The sequence below is a fragment of the Oryctolagus cuniculus genome, chromosome 2 (assembly GCF_051225735.1).
Source record: "Oryctolagus cuniculus isolate XC-2025 breed Fujian yellow rabbit chromosome 2, ASM5122573v1, whole genome shotgun sequence".
NCBI classification, from domain to species: Eukaryota; Metazoa; Chordata; class Mammalia; order Lagomorpha; family Leporidae; genus Oryctolagus; species Oryctolagus cuniculus.
Window position 1 is genome coordinate 107,522,440 of NC_142868.1, and position 22,092 is coordinate 107,544,531.

The 22,092-nt window shown below is 53.3% G+C and overlaps 1 protein-coding gene across 3 annotated transcripts in view; it reads left to right on the forward strand.

Annotated features, from left to right (window-relative positions):
- The window catches only part of UXS1 (UDP-glucuronate decarboxylase 1), a 99,320-nt gene extending 78,085 nt beyond the window's left edge, over positions 1 to 21,235 (forward strand). For all 3 annotated transcript variants that reach the window (XM_051834846.3, XM_051834855.3, XM_089327431.1), the window contains exons 10-15: positions 556 to 675; positions 6,644 to 6,687; positions 10,339 to 10,399; positions 14,384 to 14,441; positions 15,755 to 15,858; positions 20,397 to 21,235. In XM_051834846.3, the coding sequence (XP_051690806.1) occupies positions 556 to 675; positions 6,644 to 6,687; positions 10,339 to 10,399; positions 14,384 to 14,441; positions 15,755 to 15,858; positions 20,397 to 20,528 (519 nt within the window). In that variant the 3' untranslated portion in view covers positions 20,529 to 21,235. The remainder of the gene's footprint in view (positions 1 to 555; positions 676 to 6,643; positions 6,688 to 10,338; positions 10,400 to 14,383; positions 14,442 to 15,754; positions 15,859 to 20,396) is intronic.
- The last annotated feature ends 857 nt before the right edge of the window (positions 21,236 to 22,092 follow it).

The window sequence follows — 22,092 nt, forward strand, 5'->3', positions numbered from 1 at the left end:
GTTATCAACGATGACATGATCAGTTAATCATTAAAAATGTGCAGTTTCGTGAAAACAGGATTTCATGATGAAGGAGTTTCAATGAGGTGAAACGGAGCAATGGGGAGTTTGGGTGTTTACAGGAAGGACTTGTTTGCTTGGAAGCTGGGGTTAAGGGGACCATCACAACGTGGAGGAACCTTGAGGGGACTAATTATTAACTGGTGCAATGGCCTACTTGCTGTTTCCCGGGGCCCACGGCATTTTCTTAGCTGCTTCAGCATCATGTCAGATGACTTTGCCATTGACGTAACTCAACTGATCACCTTTGCAATCCGGCCAAGCATGCCTTCTGCAAAACTCAGGCCATGTGGTGGTCCCTGGCAGGTGGCCTTTGGGTGGGGAGGCCTGGGGCAACTCTGTGTAGTCTCCAAACCAGTTCTTGATGCAGACCTTACAGAGCCAACACACAAACCCTCCTGAGCTTGGAGGACAAGCAGACTGCTTCCCAACCTGCTTTGCCAGATTCAGCCTGCAGAGGGCAGCACGCCTGACTCCCTGTCCCCTCTCTTCCAGGAGGGCGTGGAAGTGCGCGTGGCCAGAATCTTCAACACCTTTGGGCCGCGCATGCACATGAACGACGGGCGAGTGGTCAGCAACTTCATCCTGCAGGCTCTCCAGGGAGAGCCACTCACGGTAGGTGCCGCCTTGCTGGGCACTGCAGCCTGCTCTAGCCCAGTTCAGCAAATCAGCAATCAGTCCACCAGTGAAGGGTGAGTGGCTGCTCGAGGCAAGGAATAGCATTGCCAAAGTTGATAGTTAGTGTCCACATGTTTCCCCACATCTCTCATAAACGGGAAGGCGTGTGGACAGGACCCAGATGAGTGGCTGCTCAGTGTGACTCAAGGCACCTTGCCCCACTGAGGACCCCGGGGCTTCCGGACTTGTCCCTGCTGCCTGTGCCTTGGACTCCGCACGGTTGCTAGGACTGACGGTTCTTGGCCTGCTGGCTATAGCCAGGGGTGCGTCTGCACTCAGTTCAGTGGCCACCAGGTGGTCGAGTAGTATTGCAAGTTTGGGTGGGCATGAGGAGAGTCAAGTCTGGGCCAGGTATGGCTCTCATCTCAATGGTGCCGAGAAGTTCTCAGCTCCCTCCTCTGCCAGAATCTCAACCCAGGGAGGCCCCTACTGCCCACGTGGTCTGAGGTCAGTGGTCCATGTGTGCAGCAAGGATGAAGATGTCTGTCCCCATCTGTGGGACAGGGTGGGCTCTCCCCACAGGGAAAGAGCACCCGAGCCCGCTCACAAGTTCTATTCGGTTTCTTCAGTCTTGCTGACTCCCCATTCTCCTCTGCCTCTTCCTGCTTCTCTTTCCTGTGGCCTTTTCCATCCTCTGCCCTTGCTGCTTTGCTCTTCCAATCCGTAGCCACACAGAGTCCTTTTCAGCTTGGTGTTTGGTGGGAATCCAGAGCAGATAAGCTTCCTGTTACTATCTGAGTATATCCCAGGGGCGAACATTAGAACTGCACACACATCCATTGATCTACAGAGTGAGCTTATTATGCTCTGTTCTGTGATCTTGGCGTCTGTTAACTCACTTAGTGCTCATAGTAAATCCATAGGGTGCAGGAAACCTGTTACCCGTTTTCCAGCCCAGGAGAGTGAAACACAGAGGTTGGGGCACTAGCCTTCTGTGGCTCCGTGATGGTAGCCTGATTTTGAACCAGGAGCCCTGCTCTGAATCCCTGTCCCCGTAATGTGCATGCCTTGCTGAGTGTCAGCTGCTCCCCTGCACAGAACAGGAAGCACAGCTCACCACAGAGTGGCTTTCCCAGCAGGTGCATCAATCTTCTGCACGCATTTGCCTAAACACCTTGCAGGGGAGAGGTGAGGCAGCTCTCCACACCTCCCCCTCTTTAGGTAGCATGTTGGTACCCCTGCATGGGGGTGGTCGGCACACCTGGCTATTCCCATGCCACATGTCTGTTCCACCAGTGCATCCTGATGGCCTGGCCTTAGTAGATCCAGCCTTCAGGCCCTGGTCTGCACTTCTGCCACTCTGTCTGGATTTATGACCACTCTCTGCCTCCCTGTCTGGTGTACTCTCACCCTGGCAGCCTATTCAAGAGAAGCCAGAAATTCCTATGGCTCCAGTCTCTCAGACAGTATAATCCACAGCCCTCTTCCCTGTGTGTCCCTACCATTCCCCCTTTACCCCCCCTCCCCCCCCCCCCCACACACACACTGGGCTGGATCCTCTCAGCCCTTCTGCTGGTGCCAGGAGCTCGTTTACTCTGGTCATTCTCCCCATTCAGTCATCATCTCTAGAGAGAAACCTCTGAACCATTCCATTCGAGGGTACTTAATGGAATTAAAATGGAATTCAAAGGTACGGTTAGTTTGGCCCTGTGATTAAGCCACCCACCCCTTGGGACACCCATTATCCCACGGTGGAGTACCTGGGTTCGAATCCCAGGCCACTCCCCGTTTTCAGCTTCCTGCTAACATACACCCCTCAAGGCAGCAGATGGTGGCTCACAGAGGTCAGTTCGTGCCTTCCACATGGGGGACCCAGGTTGAGTTTTCAGCCCAGCCCAGCCCCTGCTGTTAAAGGCATTTGCAAAATGAACCAGCAGATGAGAGATCTTTGTCTCTGTGTCTCCGTTTTTCAAATAAGTAAATACATGTTTTTTTAAAAAAAGCTAAAAATTGGAAATCTATATGCTGGGTTTTCGTAGCATGCACTGTCTGTGAATTTTTAAATTTGGCTTATCTACAATGGCCCCACGTTGGTTACCTGTAACCACATTGTTTTCATTGCACTTGTCGCTAGCTGAGGTATTCATTTTCTAGCCCACCCTGTCAAGTTCAAGGTAAGCCCTTCAAAAACAGGAGCTTTGCTCCCTTAACAGCTGTGTCCCTGCTTTCCCTAAGAGCGTGTGGCACCCAGGTGGTGTGAGATAAACAGAAGTGCATTGGTGGTTGGCTGTATAGTGGCTGCCTCCCTGGACAGGGAGCGCAGGTGACTCCCGGACCTGGCTGGAAGCTTGTGGCCGTAGCTTTTCTTAAAGAGGAAACTCCTTCATCCCATCTTCCCCTTTTGCTGCTGTCTGGGATTCTGAGGGGCTCATGCCCTGGGGACCTCCTCAGGCCAGCTGTCCTCTTTGGAAGTCAGCATCCTGGGGACAGCCCCCACTGGCTGCTCAGCCACTGCAGTCAGTGACTCTTACCCTGCCCCCACCCCCCAACGAGATCAGAGCCGCTTTGTTTGTGTAGTAAATTGTTAAATCCTTCCAAGCAGCCACTGCTTGATGGATCGCCTCCTGGGCGGCAGCCTGGCCTGCAAGTTTAGAGCAGGAGAGCGAGGCCCCGGGCAGCCCCGAGAATGCACACATTGTTGGCAGGTGGCAGTAATCCCTGTGTTGTCTTCACGCCCAGCGAGCTTGGGTGCCAGGGCCAGGAGGGCGAGGCTCACTGGTGCCATCCAGGACGCCATTAATCCAGAGCACGCTGGACTTCGGTCCCTTCCAGACGCCTTAGGTGCGGGAGGCCGGAGCCTGAGGGAGGCCTTTCGGATGCCTTCTGTTTCCCTCTCACGCAGAAGTCTCTGTTTCCCATCAAGAAGCTGATGCTTCACTAACTGGCATCCTTGTGGAGCCAGCTGATAGATTTCTGGCTCTCATCGGGTGGTTCCCTGGAGAAGTCTGGGGGAGATTCTCAAGACTGCCTGGAGCCAGCCGTCTGGCGGATGGGAAATAGGAGCTGTGTCCCTCCCGCCCTTTTAATGCCACATTTCCAGCAAGTCACTGCCGAGGCAGAGGACGCCATCAGGTCCGGTTGGGACCATGCAGGGTCCTGTCTCCCTTGGCCTCACTGGGCTGATGTGACCACTTATCTTCCAGCCGCTTTCTGGGGCAGCTGTCTGTTATCTGAGCACTGTGGATGGGTGAATCTCTGGGCTTATTGGTATAGTGGTGTAGTGTTCACTATTGCTATATAGGGTGCCTTTAAGAGACCCTGGCAACTTTGCTTCTGGATTGAGGATGTTGTATACCAAAGTAGTATTTTACGGTGAATCACGTAAAAAACTTCAGAAAAATACTGTGCCCTCATTCAGAGGCCTTAAAAAATAGTTCGGGTAGAGTTAGCTCATGAAGTTTATTTTGCAAATCTTTATTTTTTCATCCGAGAGAGTACACATTCCCATCTGCTTGCTGGTTCTCTCCTCAGATGCCCACAGTGGCTGGGGGCGGGCCATGACCAGAGCCAGGAGCTCAGTCCAGGTATCCCCCATGGTGATGGTAACCCAATTGCTTGTGCCATCACCTGCTGCCTTCCAGGGCAGGCTAGACGTCGGGAGCCAGAGCAAGGGAGCGGCATGGGATGTAGATGTGCCAACAGGCAACTTATCTGCTAGGCCGGACGCCCACCCTGCTAAGCTCATGTCTGAAAGAAGCCTTGGCTCTGAATTCTGGGGAAGCAGACACATCTGCAGGGGAGCGTAACTCTGCTCTGCACCCTACTGCGATGGACCTGGTTTCCAGGTGCAGAAGACAGCTTCCCCGAGTTGGATTTGCCCAGGACAGCCCAGGTGTGCAGCACTGGGGCCCCATTAGAAGGGCTCGCTGGTTGGCCCAAGGGCAGTGTTGGGAAAGCCATACTTCTGAGGTCGGTTCAGTGCTGGTATAGCGTGTCCCCTCGTCACTCACACTGTGGCGTCAGAAGTCACCTGTCCTGGGTCCTCGTCGTGGAGACAAGCCGTGGACTGTTAGGGACGGTGTTGGGGGTGGACACTTGTTAGCGCACCAGGGGAGGACTTCGTTCAGGAGCAGTGTGATGGGAGGGGCCCACTGCTGTGGGAGACTGCCGCGCGGGAGCCGGTGGGCTGCACTCCAGTTACAGCAGGGTGAAGGAAGGCAGGGTGGGGATCCGTGAATGGAAAACTACTAGGAGGAGACGTTCACGGTCCCGAGGTTCTGGCTACCCTGGCCTTGCGGGCTTCCTGCGGAAGACAGGCCAGGGTGGTTGGGCATCCCCTGAGAGCAGGTGGAAGATGAGGAACCTGTTCAGATGTCAAGGGTGGGGAATTCTGGCAGGGCTCTTGCTAAAACCGATGCTACCAGGAGTGCACAGATGGACCCAGGAGAAGGTTCAAGGGCCTGACTAATGTTTGTCACAGCTCACACACAAAAGGCACGGCAGGAGGGGACGGCGCCATGGGTTCCAGCCGGGAGCTTCCTGCTGGCTCTGCTCTCTGGCCTGGCCCTCTCCCTTGCGGGTGTTTTCCAGCCTTCTCTCACGGGAGGCCTTCCTTCCACCCAAGAACAGAACCCAGTAGATGGAACTGACGGAGCTACGCGGAGGTCACATATGCACGTGCTCATTAAAACGACAGGAGCCGGCTGGAAAGCAGCTCTGCTTAAAGGAAGAAGCCCTCGGGATGTGCACGACAGTCCTCCCTTTCCTGCCCCGCCCCTTCTCCTTAGCTCTGGTGGGAGGAGCTTCTGGGCCGTCCTCCTGGGGAAGGCCGGTGGTGCTGGTCGTGCGCAGTCAGGCGTGTTCCCAGAGGCTGCCCCTCTCCCAGCCACCGCCTTCCCACCGCAAGCAGGCAAGCAAGCTAACAAAAGCCCTGGGACCTGCCGTTCCCTGGGACCGTGGCTTTAGGGAGTCTCTGAAGAGCCCCCTGGCTCCATCTCTTCCTCCTCCGTAGTGGTGCATGTAGGCAGAGCATTCCTAATCCAGATTCAAAATCTAGAGTGCTTCAAAATCCCCAGCTCTGAGCACCGACATGGCGCGATATGACAAGTGGGAGATCCCACACCTGGCCTCACATGACGTGAAACATCTGTGGATTCTTTGTGCAGACGTGGGCCCCCATCCCCAAGATTGCTCACTAAATACATGCAGATACTCAAAAATCCGAAGCACTTTGGATCCCCGGGTTACTGTCTCGTGCTCGTCCTGCACGCACGTCGTGCTGGGGCAGGAGGCAGAGTACCATGCAGGGCTCACAGGCAGGAACTCAGCTCAGGGAGCCGACGAAGGGACAGCGCTCACTCAGGGATCAGGCCGGGGAAAGCATCCCAAGGAGGTGGCCCAGGAGCAGGTTCCGGTGAGAGGGACAGCCCTGGCCAGGTGTGGTGTAGAAAAGCAGCATCTTGGCCAGCAGGGGCAGCATGTGAGCTGAGACACGCAGGCGTGGGGTCACGCCACGGACAGTTAGTGGACGTGGGGCTCTCCTGGCTGTCCATGTGGCCTTGGCCCACAGTAGGATCACCTAGAGGGCTGGTGTAGCAGCAACAGGAGACACCTGCTCATCCCCCAAGGATGTGTGGACTGGACTGGGCTAAGTGCCAGCTGTCCTGATGGACAGCCAGGGCGGGGACCCATGGTTAGATGTGGGTGTGTGCCTATCGCCCAGTGGACTTCTGTAGTTCCGGGAGCCTAACATGTGCCTGTGGCACACACGTCACAGACCCTGAGGGAAGCCACCTGCTCCCTGTGGGCTGTGATTTTGAATGCAAACCTGAGATGGCGCTGGAGGTGCTCTGAGTCAGCATGACTGTCCCTTTGAGGCCCCGGGATGCCCTGGAATTGCAAGGAGCCCCGCCTGCCAGTGCCAGTTCGGTGTTCACAGGAGGCCTAACTGTGGGTTTCCTTCTAGGTGTACGGATCCGGGTCCCAGACGAGGGCATTCCAGTACGTCAGGTAAGGCCCAGCGCCAGCTGCAGGAGTCGCCGGCCGGCCGTGGTGCTGAGCAGGGACGGGGGCAGTGCAGGTAGACTGGCGTGTCAGTTAACGCTTGCTGTTCCCTGTGGGAGTTAACCTTTCCTCGGTGACTCTTCCCGGGCTCCTGTGCTGATCCCTTACTGCCACCTAGTGGTGCACAGGTGGAGCTGCCAGCCCAGAGATGGCTTGACCCACATTGCACAGCCTGACCCATGGTGGTGAGCGCAGTGCTTTGGGGCATGGATGAGGGAGTCCTCTTGAAGAGTGTGAGATACGAGAGTATCGTAAGGTTGAATTTTTGTGCTGAAACTGAATTCAGGAAAAAATATGTCCTTTGGAATAGTTTCCCAGGGTGATTCTCACTGTTCCTTGGCAGTCCTTAGTAAGTCGAGGGTTCTCTTGGTCAGATCAGTTGGTGACTAATTCCAGGCAGCAGCCTGGGTTCTGGGAGGAGGCTTTCACACTGAGTAGTCACATCCACGAGAGAGCCTGCGCCAGCCTGATGCGGTGGAACCCCCAGTCCTATATCTGGGTTCCTTGCATGCAACTGTCGCCGGAGAGCCTATCTCTTGAGAAGTGCTGTTCCTCTGACCGGGGCCCTGCCAGGAGGGGGTGGCTGGGGGGCGCGGGTCTGGGCAGCTTCCCAGCGCCTCCTGAGCCGCAGCAGCAGCATGGACTTTGGTCTGATGAGGTGAGGGTCCTGGGTAGTGGTCCCTTTGAGAAACGGAACCGCGAGTTTGGAAAACGTTAAGTGACCACTGCTGATCTTTCCTGAGCGTGTCTGTATGTTTTCACAATTGGCCCAGAAGAACGCTGTGAATAAACAAGCGTGTTCTGGCCTCCGTCTCGCCAAGTGGGGCGAAAGGCCTGAAAGTGGCGTATCCCCAGGCTGCACTGTGGCACAGGCAGGGGAGCGTAGTCTGAGAAGCAGCTGACGGGGGCCGTGGCGGACACCCCTCCACCACCACCACCACCACCACCACCACCACCACCACCACCAGCGCTGTCGAGCTCGGGCTTGGGGAAAGCAGGCTGTCTTGTCTTCGCTGTGGCAGGGCCGTACTGACAGCTCCTCCGTGCATCGAGCCGTCGAGCCCATCTTCACAACACGCACCCCTCCCCGCCTCGGGAGCTGTGCACTTTCCTTAGGGATCTTAAGACCCTCAATTACTGGATTTGCTGTGGAGGACCTCGGCAGCTCCCAGCGTGGAACATTGAGAGTCCTGGTGCAATAGAAGGGAAACTGGTCCCACCCCCTTCTTCCTACCGCCCGTGTTATCTCAGAGACATCAGGTGGAATTCACTGACATAGTCTCCAGTGGAGGGGTGGCGGGTGGGAGTGGCTAGTGGTGGAAGCACTTCAGGGGTTTAGAGATGCCTGTGCTGTGTGCTCTCCCAGCTGTGGACAGTAGGTGTCCCAGTGCCAGGCCTGCCCCAGACAGTCACAGCTCACATGCACAGCTTCCATGCTGGTCAGCTCCCGGGCCAACAGAGCCCTCAGAAAGAGAGCTTAGTCGTCAACGTGGAAAGACAGCTGGTCCTGGCCATGGTACTGCAGCGTCATCTCTCTCAAGTGCACCCTGAGTGGGCGACCGACTGGGAGCAAGGGTTTCCTGACCTTCACTGCCTAGTACTTCAGCACCGAGCTGAGGTCCCTACGATTCTTAGCAAGTTCTCATGGGAAATGGGGGCAGTTCCCTTCAGGGTTGAGCAGCCGGCTGGTGCAGTAACATCTCAGAGGCAATGTGTGTGATGCTGCCGTGGTCTTTTATGTCCTCATTCCCGTAGCAGGCATGCTGTGCTTTCCTTTTCTTTTTCTTTTTTTTTTTTTTTTTAAGTCACTTTGTCACAAGGACACCTTTAAAGAGCCTCAGGTTGAATGTGATCGGTGGAAGCCCAACATCCAGAGTTGCTGGCTTATTCTCTAAGACATGGTGTGGCCCTCCCTCTCCCCACTCCCCATGAGGACCACTGCGTAACAGCGAGCCTCTTCCAGCCACATACGGGTCCCTACACCCCCCGTTCCAAGGCCGGAGCCTACGGGAGATGCCACCAACTGGCAGCTTTACATGTCTCCTTACCAGCGTGCACAGGCAGGGTGCCACAGGAGACCAGGGTGAGGTTGGGATTCCTGACCTGGTGCTGCAGTGACTTTTTGCCAGTTTTCTATTAAAGAAAAGAAAAGAAACCATCCAAGATTACCAGGCACTTGCATTTGCACAAGATAGAACACTTTGCATATGTTCATGTGAAATACCCCTTTGTTACAAGTGAGAGAACAAATATAGCTGGCCTACTAAAAACCCAACCCCCACCCCACCCCCTTTTTTCCAAATAAGAGGAAAAGCAAAGTCGTAGCTGGGCTGTCCTTTGGGAGGTGGTCGTGACCTGTGGGCACCTGCTCCTCGCTGGTGCTGCTGGAGGAAGAAGGGAGAGAGGTCCGTGTAGACGACCCATGTCACCGGGACTGAGCACAGGAAGTCCATCCAGGAGCAGCGGCCGAGAGGGTGCCACTGTGGAGCAGTGGCATGTCATCTCTGCAAAGTGACCTTTCTGTTGTAACAGCGCCATGCTCTGAAGCTTCTGCAAGTCAGGACAAACCCTGGCGAGTGAGAGCTCGCTCACTCACCCTCACCTCCGTGGCCCACTCGGTCACTTTGGTCACGACCCATATGAGACCTGCACACACCTGCTTTTTTTTTTTTTTTTTAAGATTTATTTTTTTACTTGAAAGAGTTACGCAGAGGAGAGGCAGAGAGAGAGAGAGAGGGAGGTCTTCATCCAATGGTTCACTCCCCAATTGGCTGCAACGGCCAGAGCTGCGCTGATCGGAAGCCAGGAGCCAGGAGCTTCTTCCAGGTCTCCCACACGGGTGCAGGGACCCAAGGACTTGGGCCATCTGCTGCTGCTTTCCCAGGCCATAGCAGAGAGCTGGACAGGAAGTGGAGCAGCTGGGTCTTGAACCAGCGCCCATATGGGATGCCGGCGCTTCAGACCAGGGCATTAACCTGCTGCACCGCAGCACCGGCCCCAAGACACCTGTTTCATCCCAGGCCTTCTTGGGGTGGCGGTGAGTTTAAGGCTGGGCAGCCGCCCATCAGTTGTGACCCTCAGCGCAGTGTGGCTGTCTCTGATTTGCCAGCACGTGGCTCACCTACGAGAGCGGAGCGTGTTCATTGCTGTGGATCTCATTTTAAACCATCACTGCGATCCTTGTCCTGGGTCAGCTGATACGGATTTGCATCCAGCACAGACCCACATCAGGAGTCCCTGTCAACTCTGTCTGTTTTAAGTCCACGCCGGTTTTTGCTTACATGTAGCCCTTAACTCTTAAAGCGTTTCAGAAACACGAGAGTGGTGAACTCCACTCCTATCTCAGTTCTCAGCCCTCTGACGCTGTCTGTGCCCCACCCATTGAAAGCAAATCCCAGAGGTCACGGACGCCAGCTCATCCATGGTGATCATCTCAATTTGTAGGACTGCATTTGATCGATTTCACCTCCCGTTTCCCGTGTGGGTCCTGTTTACATGGAAAGTGGTAAAGCTGCTGCTTTTCGGAGGGCCGTGTGCACTGTCAGCACTGGGCGGTTGCCGCTGGTGGCGTCTCACCCATCTCCCCCTCTCTTCCAGTGACCTGGTGAATGGCCTCGTGGCGCTCATGAACAGCAACGTCAGCAGCCCAGTCAACCTGGTGAGTCCCGCCTCTCCCGCGCTCTCTCTGGGACAGCTCTGAGTGTCTTCCTTCCGTGGAACCACACATAGCACCGGGCTTTGTGCTGCCGGCCGTCAGCACATGTAGAACATGTGTGTTAGATGTTTGCTCCCAAGTCCTGCAGAATAAAACAAAACGAGGGGAGAGTCCACAAGGAACTGTAGGGTCTACACGGCGTAGACCAGCAATGTGAGAAACGCTAGGCCAGCGAGCTTCCTCCACCTGCAGGGCCCACATGTAAAAATGAGTGGAAGCCTTTGGGTGTACGGACTGAATATGCTTGGAACTGGAGTGTTTCCCGTGGAGGAATATCACATGGGCAAAATGAAATAAACTTGGAGATGGGCCCCCAGGTCCCATTACAGAATTCATTTTTGTTTCACGTATACCTTAGGCACGCTGCCTGAAGTTGATTTTGTGCAGTGTCTTTAGCGCACCTGTGTTTTGACTGTGGTCTATCACAAGGTCAGGTGTATGGTTTTCCGCTGGAGGCATCAGGTTGGCTGGCAGTCAAGTTTCAGGTTTTGTAGCATTTCAGATTTGCAGGTCGGGGATGCTGGCCGTATCGCCGATAGCTTCTTTTCATGTGCATTGCTTTCTCCGGGAAATGCATGGCTTGCCATTACACGAGAGGTGAAGGTTTTTAGAAGACGGAGGCCCTGAGAGGAGGAAACTTCAGCAGTTCCCGAGCTCCTCTGTGACAGCCATGGCTCCGGCCTCCCCGGGGTCTCCCTGGACGAGGCAGGCACCCTGATGTGGTTTTGCCCAATCTCCCGTCCAGCCTTGAGCACTTTCAGCGCCCGTGAACTTGCTTTAGCTCAGAGTGTGTCCTCGTGTTTGGACACTTCCGGCCTGCAGGATTTCTCCTGCTCCTGGACTAACGCCTCACTCTGGGTATGCACTCCCTGATCTCACTTCTCCAGCGGGGCCGACAGCCAGCCCCGTGCACCGTGAAGGCTTCCCGAGCCTTTGGAGCGCACAATCCACCCCACCTCCAGTCTTCACTTGCAGCTGCAGCCAGGGCTCCCACCACGCTGGGCCCTCTGACCACTTCTCCCTCTCCCTCTCCCTCCCCCTCCCCCCCCTCCCCCTCCCTCCCTCCCTCCTGAGTGGCTTTTTTCCACCTCAGGGAAAGGGTGAGGTGTCCAGGGTGGACTGCCCAGCATTCAGGACACGACTTCTGTGAGCAGCAGGCAGCACGCACTTCTTCCCCAGCCGGGGCCGCTTCCCCCTGCCGTGTCTGACGAAGCCTTGGGGCCGGTGCAGGTGCAGGTGCTGCTCCAGGGCCCTGCTCCTGCTCCTTCCCTGCTTCAGGGCTCACAGAAGTGGCCGTGCAGAGCTATGAGGGGCCTTTAAGAAGTTGATGGAAAAGATAAGTTTATTTTAAAATTCTTTAAAATATGTGCAGAGTTTTTCTCAGAAACAGTTTTCATAAACTTTTTTAAGACCCCTCATAGGCATGGATTTCAATTTTTTTCATACCAAAATGAAATTACCTTTGTTTTTAAGATTTATTTATTTATTTGAAAGAGTTACACAGAGAGAGGAGAGGCAGAGAGAGAGAGAGAGAGAGAGAGAGAGAGAGAGGTCTTCCATCCGATGGTTCACTCCCCAATTGGCCACAATGGCCAGATCTGCACTGATCTGAAGCCAGGAGCCAGGTGCCTCCTCCCAGTCTCCCATGCAGGTGCAGGGACCCAAGGACTTGGGCCATCTTCTTCTGCTTTCCCAGGCAATAGCAGAGAGCTGGATCGGAAGAGGAGCAGCTGGGTCTCGAACCAGCTACCATATGGGATGCCGGTGCTTCAGGCCAGGGTGTTAACCTGTCACGCCACAGCACCGGCCCCTGAAATTATCTTTTAATTCCATTTTCCAGCAGCTATTTGAAGTACCCTCATATTTCTCACAAACCACATCACACAGCAGCCGTCCTTAAACTGGTCTTTTGTCACCAGCCATCTCCAGCATGTGCAGATACTGTTCCCCTTGCCCCGATTGAGAGGGTTTCTTTTTTTTTTTTTTAATAAAGATTTATTTATTTATTTGAAAGTCAGAGTTTTACAGAGAGAGGAGAGGCAGAGAGAGAGAGAGAGAGAGGTCTTCCATTCGCTGGTTCACTACCCAATTGGCCGTATCGGCTAGAGCCATGGCAATCCAAAGCCAGGAGCTTCTTCCAGGTCTCCCACACGGATGCAGGGGCCTGAGGACTTGGGCCATCTTGTACTGCTTTCCCAGGCCATGGCAGAGAGCTGGATCAAAAGCAGAGCAGCTGGGACTTGAACCAGTACCCATGGGATACCGGCACTGCAGGCTGCGGTTTTACCCACTATGCCACAGCACCGGCCCCTGAGAAGGTTTTTTCACCTAGGAAAGAAGGGCCCTGGAGCTGTCACTGCCTCCTGCACTGGTGCTCATCCACAGGTCCAGGGTAACCGCACACATCTAGCCGGCACTTCTCGGATGCACTTTGGAATTAGCATTCACTTTAAAACAGCAGGCGGTGCCTCACAGTCAAGCCTCGTGTCATCTGGAGCCCTTGTCTACCTGACTCTGCACAGGCCCAGGCCAGAACCACCCCCATCCTTGCTTGACAGGCAGAGCCAGAGAGACAGACAGAGGTTTTCCTTCCTTTGGTTCACCCCCTAAATGGCCACTACGGCCAGCACACTGCGCCGATCCGAAGCAAGAGCCAGGTGACTCCTCTCTTCCTGGTCTCCCATGTGGATGCAGGGCCCAAGGCTTGGGCCATCCTCCACTGCCTTCCCGGGCCACAGCAGAGAGCTGGACTGGAAGAGGAGCAACCGGGACAGAATCTGGCGCCCCAATCAGGACTAGAACCCGGGGTGCCGGCGCCGCAGGCGGAGGATTAGCCTAGCGAGCTGCAGTGCCAGCCAAGAGAGTATTTATTTAAAAGGTAGAGTTACAGAGAAAGTGGGAGAGACAGATCTTCCAACCACTGGTTTGCTACCAAATGACCGGGGTCAGGAGTCTATAACTCCATCTAAGTCTCCCATATAGGTAGCAGAAGCCCAAGAACTTGGGGGCCATCTTCTGCTGCTTTCCCAGGCATGGTAGCAGGGAGCTGGAGTGGACGTGGAGCAACTACGACTTAAACCTTAACGCAGCCAGTCCCTTTAGAAGCTGTGTTGAACAGCCACACACTTCTCCTTAGATACCCTCTTCCTTCTTCCCTCTTTTCAGAGGGACTTTGCAGTAGGGTGTTGGGGGACTCTCCTTCCCAGAAGTCTGAACCGTATGTCTGCCAGGGGCTGCCCGAGAAGCCCCACTTCTTCCCCCATTCCCAAGCCTCCACTTTGCTATTCAGGCCTGTCTCTGTGCTAATGAGACCCAGGGCCTCTTCCTGCCTTTCTGACCATCTGGCTTCAGACTAAGCTAGGAAGATGGGGTTGAAGAGTATTTAGGGTATAGAGTTGGTGACAGCAAAATAGGATCCCGGGCCTGAGAAGGGAGGTGATGGTGGCCGCTGGGCCGTGTGAGACAAGAAAAGGACAGCGTGGTTTCCTCCAAGCCCCCCAGAAGTGAGCTCCGTTTACACATCATACCGAGTCTGCAGGAGCCCCTCTCTGAGTGCACTTGTCTTCGTGGAAGGAATTCTCACAGTGCACCCCGAGGGAGACGTCTGGTCTCAGGAGAGCCCAGAGCTCATGTGGTCAGGTCAGACTTCTGCCAAGTGACCCTGAAGTCACAGCAAACAGCAGACGGGTGCCCTGCGTAGGTGCCCTTGACCTGTCCAAGCTCCTTGTCCCCGGGCAGTCCGGTTAGCACTGAGCCGGGTTGAGTGTCATTCCTCATGGTAAGTCCATCCCCCAGGGAGGCATGAAGCAGGGGCACTCTGGGCAGGGGCCGGGGTCTTGTGGGCTGCGGGGCGGGCAGCACATCTCTGAAGACATGGTGGGCAGCTGTCATCCCCATGCTTATAACTGGAAACCGTTTCTTCTCTAGGGGAACCCCGAAGAACACACGATCCTAGAGTTTGCTCAGTTAATTAAAAACCTCGTTGGTAAGTAGGAGAAACCGGGACGTGAGTGAAATCAGCGCTTCCCCATCTGTTGATAGCCCTGGGTGAGACCGTGTGTCAGCGATACAAGCTGGTTGGACTGGATCAAAGCAGAATGTTTATCAAGAGCACTTAATTGTTTCCTGTTTTCTAAGTAAGAGAAAGAGGAACGGGGGCTCCATTGTTTGTTCACAGCTTTGATTTCAGGTCCACATAGAGTGGGACGAGAGATTTGTTCCACGTTTTGAGGTGCAGTTCTTTTAGATCAGACTGCACGGGTGACAGTTATTTCTTTTCCAACACTGGTCCTGTTGAGCATGGAGTTTTAGGGGGCGCAAGAGCGACGATGCTAGCTTGTCGTTCCTGCAAGTGTGAAATTCTCAGACTGAGGCGATGAGCGTCCTGTCACAGTGGGAGGAGATGCCCCGTCCGTGAGCGTAAGAAGGTCATGTGATCTGGGCCAGCCTTAGGGGTGGCAGGCGCAGGGTGGATAAGCCCGGGCCTCATCCTGAGCCTTAGCAGAGGCCTGGAAGCATGGCTCTTAGAGGTGTCTCTCTCCTGGGGTTGATCCAGAAATCTGAGTCAGGGTACGCCAGGCTGGCCTGGTGGCCAAGCATGCTCCAGGGTGCTCTGAGGTAACCTCCAGACCCCATGGCTGCACTGTCCCTCCGGGCATGGGCTGTCATTGGCCAGCGTTGTTCTAATGCCTGGACACTCGGAACCCTGTTCCTCCAGGCTGTGGATGCGGGAGCTCCCACACAGGAGCTGCAGCCTCTCGTGGCTCCGGCAGCTCCGGGCAGATCCACCTGCCAGCTTTTCCATTCCCAGCTGCGTGTCCCTCCCGAGGGAGGGAGAGTGTGCCCAGGGCATCGCTGCGTGCCTCCTACGCCTTCCGAACCCTGCCACACAGCATGAGGCGCACCTGTCAGTGACTTCACGGCACTTGTTACAGAGACATAGGCCCCCTGGCCCCAGCCGGGCCTCCCCGCACAGAACCTGCATTTCAGCCTGTCTCACGTTGGCGTGGGAGAAGCACGGGTCTGCAACCCAGAGGAATGCGAGGGCCACAGCGCTCCTCTGCTGGAGCCAGGAGGAAGCTGGACTCCCGCACCAGGCCAGCCCCACTGCGGCCCTTATAGACCCACTCCCTGGGTTTCCAGGGGCAACCCTGGGTCCCTCGGGTGGCTAAGCAGCCTGGTGAGAGCTGTGTGTGTGCACACGGGACCCGCACCCTGACTCCATGGGGGGGATTTGACCACAGTGGCAGGCAGCAGCCACGACTAGGGGTTTGTGATCCTCTCCTATGTCTTTTCCAGGCAGCGGAAGCGAAATCCAGTTTCTCTCTGAGGCCCAGGATGACCCACAGAAAAGAAAACCAGACATCAAAAGAGCGAAGCTGATGCTGGGGTGGGAGCCTGTGGTACGTGTGGGAGCCACGCCCCTTGTGGTGAAGGGCTCCTCCCCACCCCCACCCCCAGCACCACAGGGAGTGGCCCTTGCCCCCGCCTCCACAGTGGAGCATCCAGGCAAACATAAGGTTCTCCAGGGCCATTAAGTGACTTTTCCGGTATCACAGGCCTCATGCTGTGTTCCCAGGGAAGCGGCTCAGCCCTGCTGTGGGCTCAGCCCTGCGGGCAGTAGCTGGGCAAGGGCAGCGAGCAGGGTGGGCCGAGGTCTCTGGGACCTGGGGTGAAGCAGTGTGCGTCAGCCTTCATGCAGGCAGGACACCTTCCTGCTCCTGCCGTGCCCTTCCCTCTGCAGGGCCATACCTGTCCCCCAGGGCCAGGTCTCCTGTCCTTTGGAGACCACCTCCCTAGAGAGGCCAGGCCCAGCCAGCCACTTCTGCAGGACCACGCCCGCCTCTGTCACCAGCTGCTGGCCTGCTGTTCCCCTGTGTTTCTTGGTTTCCCCCGAGGTGTGCAAATAGAACGTGGGCTCGTGTGCATAGCAGCCCCAACAGCTGTCAGAGAGCCACGTGTGCATCAGACTCTGGACTGACACAGCTGGAGCACGGCCCAGCTGCCTCACTGTCAGACCTCAGTTTACTTTTTATGTGTCTCTTTAAATAGACAGTAAGATTTTTTTAAAAAATAATTAATGCATTTTTATTTATTTGGAAACTCAGAGAAAGACAGAGATCTGATTGACTCCCCAGATACCTACAATAGCTGGGCCTGGGCCAGGCCCAACACCAGGAGCTCAGAACTCAATCCTGGTCTCCCGCAGGGGTGCCAGGGACCAGGTACCTGAGCCGTCACATGGTGTCTCCAGAGTGCACGTTAGCAGGAAGCTGGAGTCAGAGTGAAGCCAGGACTTGAACACAAGCCCTTAAATTTGGGATGTGGATGTTCCAAGCAGCATCTCAACCACTGCACCAATGCCCACCTTCAGTTTCCTTTTTAGAAATGTACATGTGGTGTAGCAGGTGAAGCCCCTTCCTGTGACGCCAGCATCCCATACGGCTGCCAGTTTGTGTTCAGGCTGCTCCACTTCAAGTCCAGTTCCCTGCTGATGGCCTGGGAAAAACAGCAGAGCTGGCGCCACGGCTCACTAGGCTAATCCTCTGCCTTGCGGCGCCGGCACACCGGGTTCTGGTCCCGGTCGGGGCACCGGATTCTGTCCCAGTTGCCCCTCTTCCAGGCCAGCTCTCTGCTGTGGCCCGGGAGTGCAGTGGAGGATGGCCCAAGTGCTTGGGCCCTGCACCCCATGGGAGACCAGGAGAAGCACCTGGCTCCTGGCTTTGGATCAGCGCGGTGCGCCGGCCGCGGAGGCCACTGGAGGGTGAACCAACGGCAAAAAAGGAAGACCTTTCTCTCTGTCTCTCTCTCTCACTGTCCACTCTGCCTGTCAAAAAAAAAGAAAAAAAGAAAAACAGCAGAACATGGCCCAAGTGCTTGGGTCCCTGCTACCCTGTGGGAGACCTAGATGAAGCTCTTGGCTCCTGGCTTTGGCCTGGCCCAGCACTGGCATTTGTAGCCATCTGGGGGATGAACCAATGAATAGAAGATCCCTCTCTCTCTCTCTGTCCCTCTCTGTAACTGTGACTTTCAAAATAAATAAATCTTTTTAAAAAGAAATATACATTGTACTGAGAGCTGAGTAAGTAGAATCCTAGAATATTAAACCCTGAAGCGACATAAGAATTTCAGTCTGATCATTATTTATTTGCTCATGTCCAAGTCAAAGTGATCAGCTGAAGGCCCAGAGATTTGGCAAATGAAATAAAAATGGCATTATTCCCAGGCTTAACAAAAATCTAATAAATCTCATTTGTGCAAAGCAGATTATAGCAAGCAAAAATACAAGTTCTTTGTTTTTTTGAAGGAATTTTCAATTAGTGCCTTTCTAAATAGAACCTGTATTTTTTTTTTTTTTTGCTTTCAAACTTTTATTTAATGAATATAAATTTCCAAAGTACAGCTTATGGATTACAGTGGCTTCCCCCCTATAACGTCCCTCCCACCCGCAACCCTCCCCTTTCCCACTCCCTCTCCCCTTCCATTCACATCAAGATTCATTTTTGTTTCTCTTTATATACAGAAGATCAGTTTAGCATACATTAAGTATGGATTTCAACAGTTTGCTCCCACACAGAAACATAAAGTGAAAAATACTGTTTGAGTACTAGTTATAGCATTAAATCTCAATGTACAGCACACTAAGGACAAAGATCCTACATGAGGAGTGAGTGCACAGTGACTCCTGTTGTTGACTTAACAAACTGACACTCTTGTTTATGGCATCAGTAATCACCCTAGGCTCTTGTCATGAGCTGCCAAGGCTATGGAAGCACCCTGAATTCACTGACTCTGATCATATTTAGACAAGGCCATGGTCAAAGTGGAAGTTCTCTCCTCCCTTCAGAGAAAGGTACCTCCTTCTTTGATGACCCATTCTTTCCACTGGGATCTCACTCACAGAGATCTTTCATTTAGGTTTTTTTTTCCCCAGAGTGTCTTGGCTTTCCATGCCTGAAATACTCTCATGGGCTTTTCAGCCGGATCAGAACCTGTATTTTTTTTTAAGATGTATTTTATCAATTCAATAGGTAGAATTAGAGAGGGAAAGAGGGAGAGAAAGAGTCACAGAGTGAGAGAGATCTTCTAGCCATTGATTCGCTCCCGATGGCCGCAAAAGCCAGGGCTGGGCCAGGATGAAGCCAGGAGCCAGGAAAGAACTTCCTCTGGGTCTCTCACATGGGTGCAGGGACACAAGCACTTTGGTCATCTGCTGCTTTCCCAGGCTCATTAGCAGGGAGCCGGCTGGGAAGTGGAGCATCTGGGACTGGAACCAGCACCCATATGGGATACTGGTGTCACAGGAGGCAGTCTAACCCACTGCACCACAACGCCGGCCCCAGAACTTACATATTTTTTTTAAATGCTTATTTATTTATTTGAAAGACAGAGTTACAGAGAGGCAGAGAGAGGTCTTCCATCCACTGATTCACTCCCCAAATGGCTGCAATGGCCAGAGCTGGGCTGATCCAAAGCCAGGAGCTAGGAGCCTCTTCCTGGTCTCCCACATGGGTGCAGGGGCCCAAGGACTTGGGTCATCTTCCACCGCTTTCCCAGGCCACAGCAGAGAGCTAGATGGGAAGTAGAGCAGATAGGACATGAACCGGTAGCCATATGGGATGCCGGCACTGCAGGCTGCGACTTTACCCGCTATGCCATAGCACCAGCCTCAGAACCTGTATTTTAAGCAAAATATTTTCTAAAAGTTAACTGCCTATTCTCTGTATATTAACTGTGACTTTCACATTGTGTTAAGGATGTATGTGGTCAGTGTATGTATGTACATGAAGTTTGGGTGCAGTGCTGTAATATTGTTAGGATGTAGAATGTCAACCACTAGTTTCCTGCTACTTGATCTAATTCATAAGGAATTTTTGAGGGGTCTGATCCAAGGAACTTTTAGCCATCCCTACCTTAGCTTTCCCATGTGGATGTGCATGGAACAAGTCATTGAGGCGTAATGGGGATACAGCCAACTGCCCATGTTTAAAATGTGCAATTTGGGGGTGGATGTTTGGCTTAGTGGTTATACCACCCATTAGAATGCCTGCAACCCACATCAGAGTACCTGGGTTCAGTCCACAGCTCTGGGACCTGACTCCAGCCTCCTGCTAATGTAGATCCCAGGAGACAGGAGCAATGGCTCATGTGGTTGGCTTCCTGCCACCCATGCAGGAGACTGGGTCTGAATCCTGGGCTTCTGGTTTCCAGGTCCAGTAGCTGAGTGCTGGCTGTTGGGGGCATGTGGGGAGTGAACCAGAGGATGGGTGAGCTCGCTCTCTCTCTCTCTCTCTCTCTCTCCATCTGATTGTCAGATAAACAGTTGTAAGCTTTGACCTGTTTTGACCTCTGAAAGCGTCACCACAGTCAAGGTAGACAGGTCCTTGTGCCTGGCGGCATGGCTACTGCCACCCTTAGTTCTGTTTGCTCTTGATGCAACAGTTAACTTGGATTCTGTGTGGCAGCTCCAGTGAGGTGTGCACACTGTGTGCTGTTGTGTGGTCCTCGGTCCCTCTCAGACGCAGCCTTGCAAGTGGACCATCTGCTGGGAAGTGCAGAGGGCTGAGGTCACGTGGGAGGTTGAGGCCGGCAGGTCAGGTGCAGGCTGACCGCCTCCATCAATAGATCTGGAAGAATGGGGAAGATGTGCGCTATTGTAGACGTGATCTCTGTCGTTGACTCACTCCCTACCCGTAACAGACAGTTTGGGGTTGGGGCTCACTTTACAGCGGTGGGAGTGTCACTTAGTGAGTGGCTTGACACATTCCTGGAACCAGCCATGGCGGGGGGCTTCCGACGTGTCTGGGGTGGGCCGCGATACTGCGGTGAGGAGCGTGTGGCTCTGCGGGTGTCCTCGGAGCCCACTTCCCCGGGAAGGCCTGGTATGTGATGCCTTCTGTTGATGCGAGCCATCTCTTCTTCTCGTTACCTCCTTACACAGGTCCCGCTGGAGGAAGGCCTGAACAAAGCAATTCACTACTTCCGTAAAGAACTGGAATACCAGGCAAATAACCAGTACATCCCCAAACCAAAGCCTGCCAGGATAAAAAAGGGACGAACACGCCACAGCTGAGCCCTCACTGCCTGGGACACGAGACTCCATGTTTCACACTTGAGATGTATTTTTGTTTCTGTTTTTTTAAAAGAAAGACTTCTAACAGGTGTCATGAAGAACAAACTGGAATTTCATTCTGAAGCTTGCTTTAAAGAAATGGATGTGCCTAAAAGCTCCCCTCAGAACCCTACAGACTTTGCCTTGCACTTTTTGAATCTGTCTTTTGATGTAAAATAGCATAGACGCATCTCCGCGAACTTTCAAGTTTTTTATCTTGCTGTGAGAGCTATGTCGTGACTGTCGTTGACAGTTTTATTTACTGGTTTCTTTGTGAAGCTGAAAAGGAACATTAAATGGGATGAAAAAATCGCCGATTTTATTTATAAAAGTGGCTCCTTATCAATGAGACATTACACTATGCATAAAGAAAACGAGCAGTATTGTCAGGTGGGCGGCGCACCGGCATTCATTTTCAGGCAGATAAAAGAATTCCGTTTGAGAGCTTTATGTTTCTTTTTCATTCAGAATTTTTCCAGGGTCTAGTTTTTAGCCACAAGCTTGACTTTGAAATGTTTCTGTTTGTTATCACGATCAAGGATATTTGAATTTACTACTGCGTTGTGCTGCATTTTGGGGGGGGAAGGGGTGGGGAGAGAACAAAGTTCTTGTTCAACCATGGTTAAATATGCTATTTTAATAAAATACAGAAACCTACCCACCACAAACTTGGACTTTGACAGTTGGCTTTGCCTGGGACGTTCGTTGGATTGCTAAGGAGAACGTTGCAGAATTTAGTTTAAATAAAAATCCCATAAGCACCCTCATGTAATCCGTAACCGCATGTATGAATATTGAAACTGCGTATATGCTGCTTGGGCTGAATCTGCACATATGATCCATACCCAAAATGCTCGGGAGGTTTCACAGTCTTTCAGATTTGGGAATATTTGCATAGGCTGGCCAGTTGAGCATCCCTAATCGGAATACTGAGATGTTCCAAAATCTAAAACTTTGAGCGTGGTGCTCAGAAAGTCACAGATTTTAGAGCATTTTGCATTTTGGATTTTCAGATTAGGGATGCTCAGCCTGTGTTAACCGCGTGTGAGGCGTTCAGATCATGCCCAGCGTTAGAATCAGTTGCGTGTCCTTCCCGGGTGGCACAGACTAGATGGAGACAGAGACGCGCCATTGGCCCTCGGTAGGCAGATTTGCGGACCAAACTCACAGAGTGAAAACTGACAGTTTCTGTTTTCCTGAGGAACGCTTTCAAGGCACAGTGGTGAGTTTTACTTTTCTTCTTACACTAAGTTAAGGAACAACAAGAATAAGTTAAATAAGCAGTAAGTTAAAGCAACATATTTCTTCTCCAAGTAGATTGGCTCCACCCAACGGCAACAAAAGCCTGAACAGGCAACCTGGGACATACAGATATCAAATATGCTGGTGGAAACCTTGTTTCTGATATCAGAAGCATTTAAAACTGAGGCATCCTGGGATACCTAACTAGTGTCAGCAAGACTCGCCTGTCCTTCAAAAGCACCTTGGGAATTTTTTTTTTAATTGGACCTATTTATTGCATCAG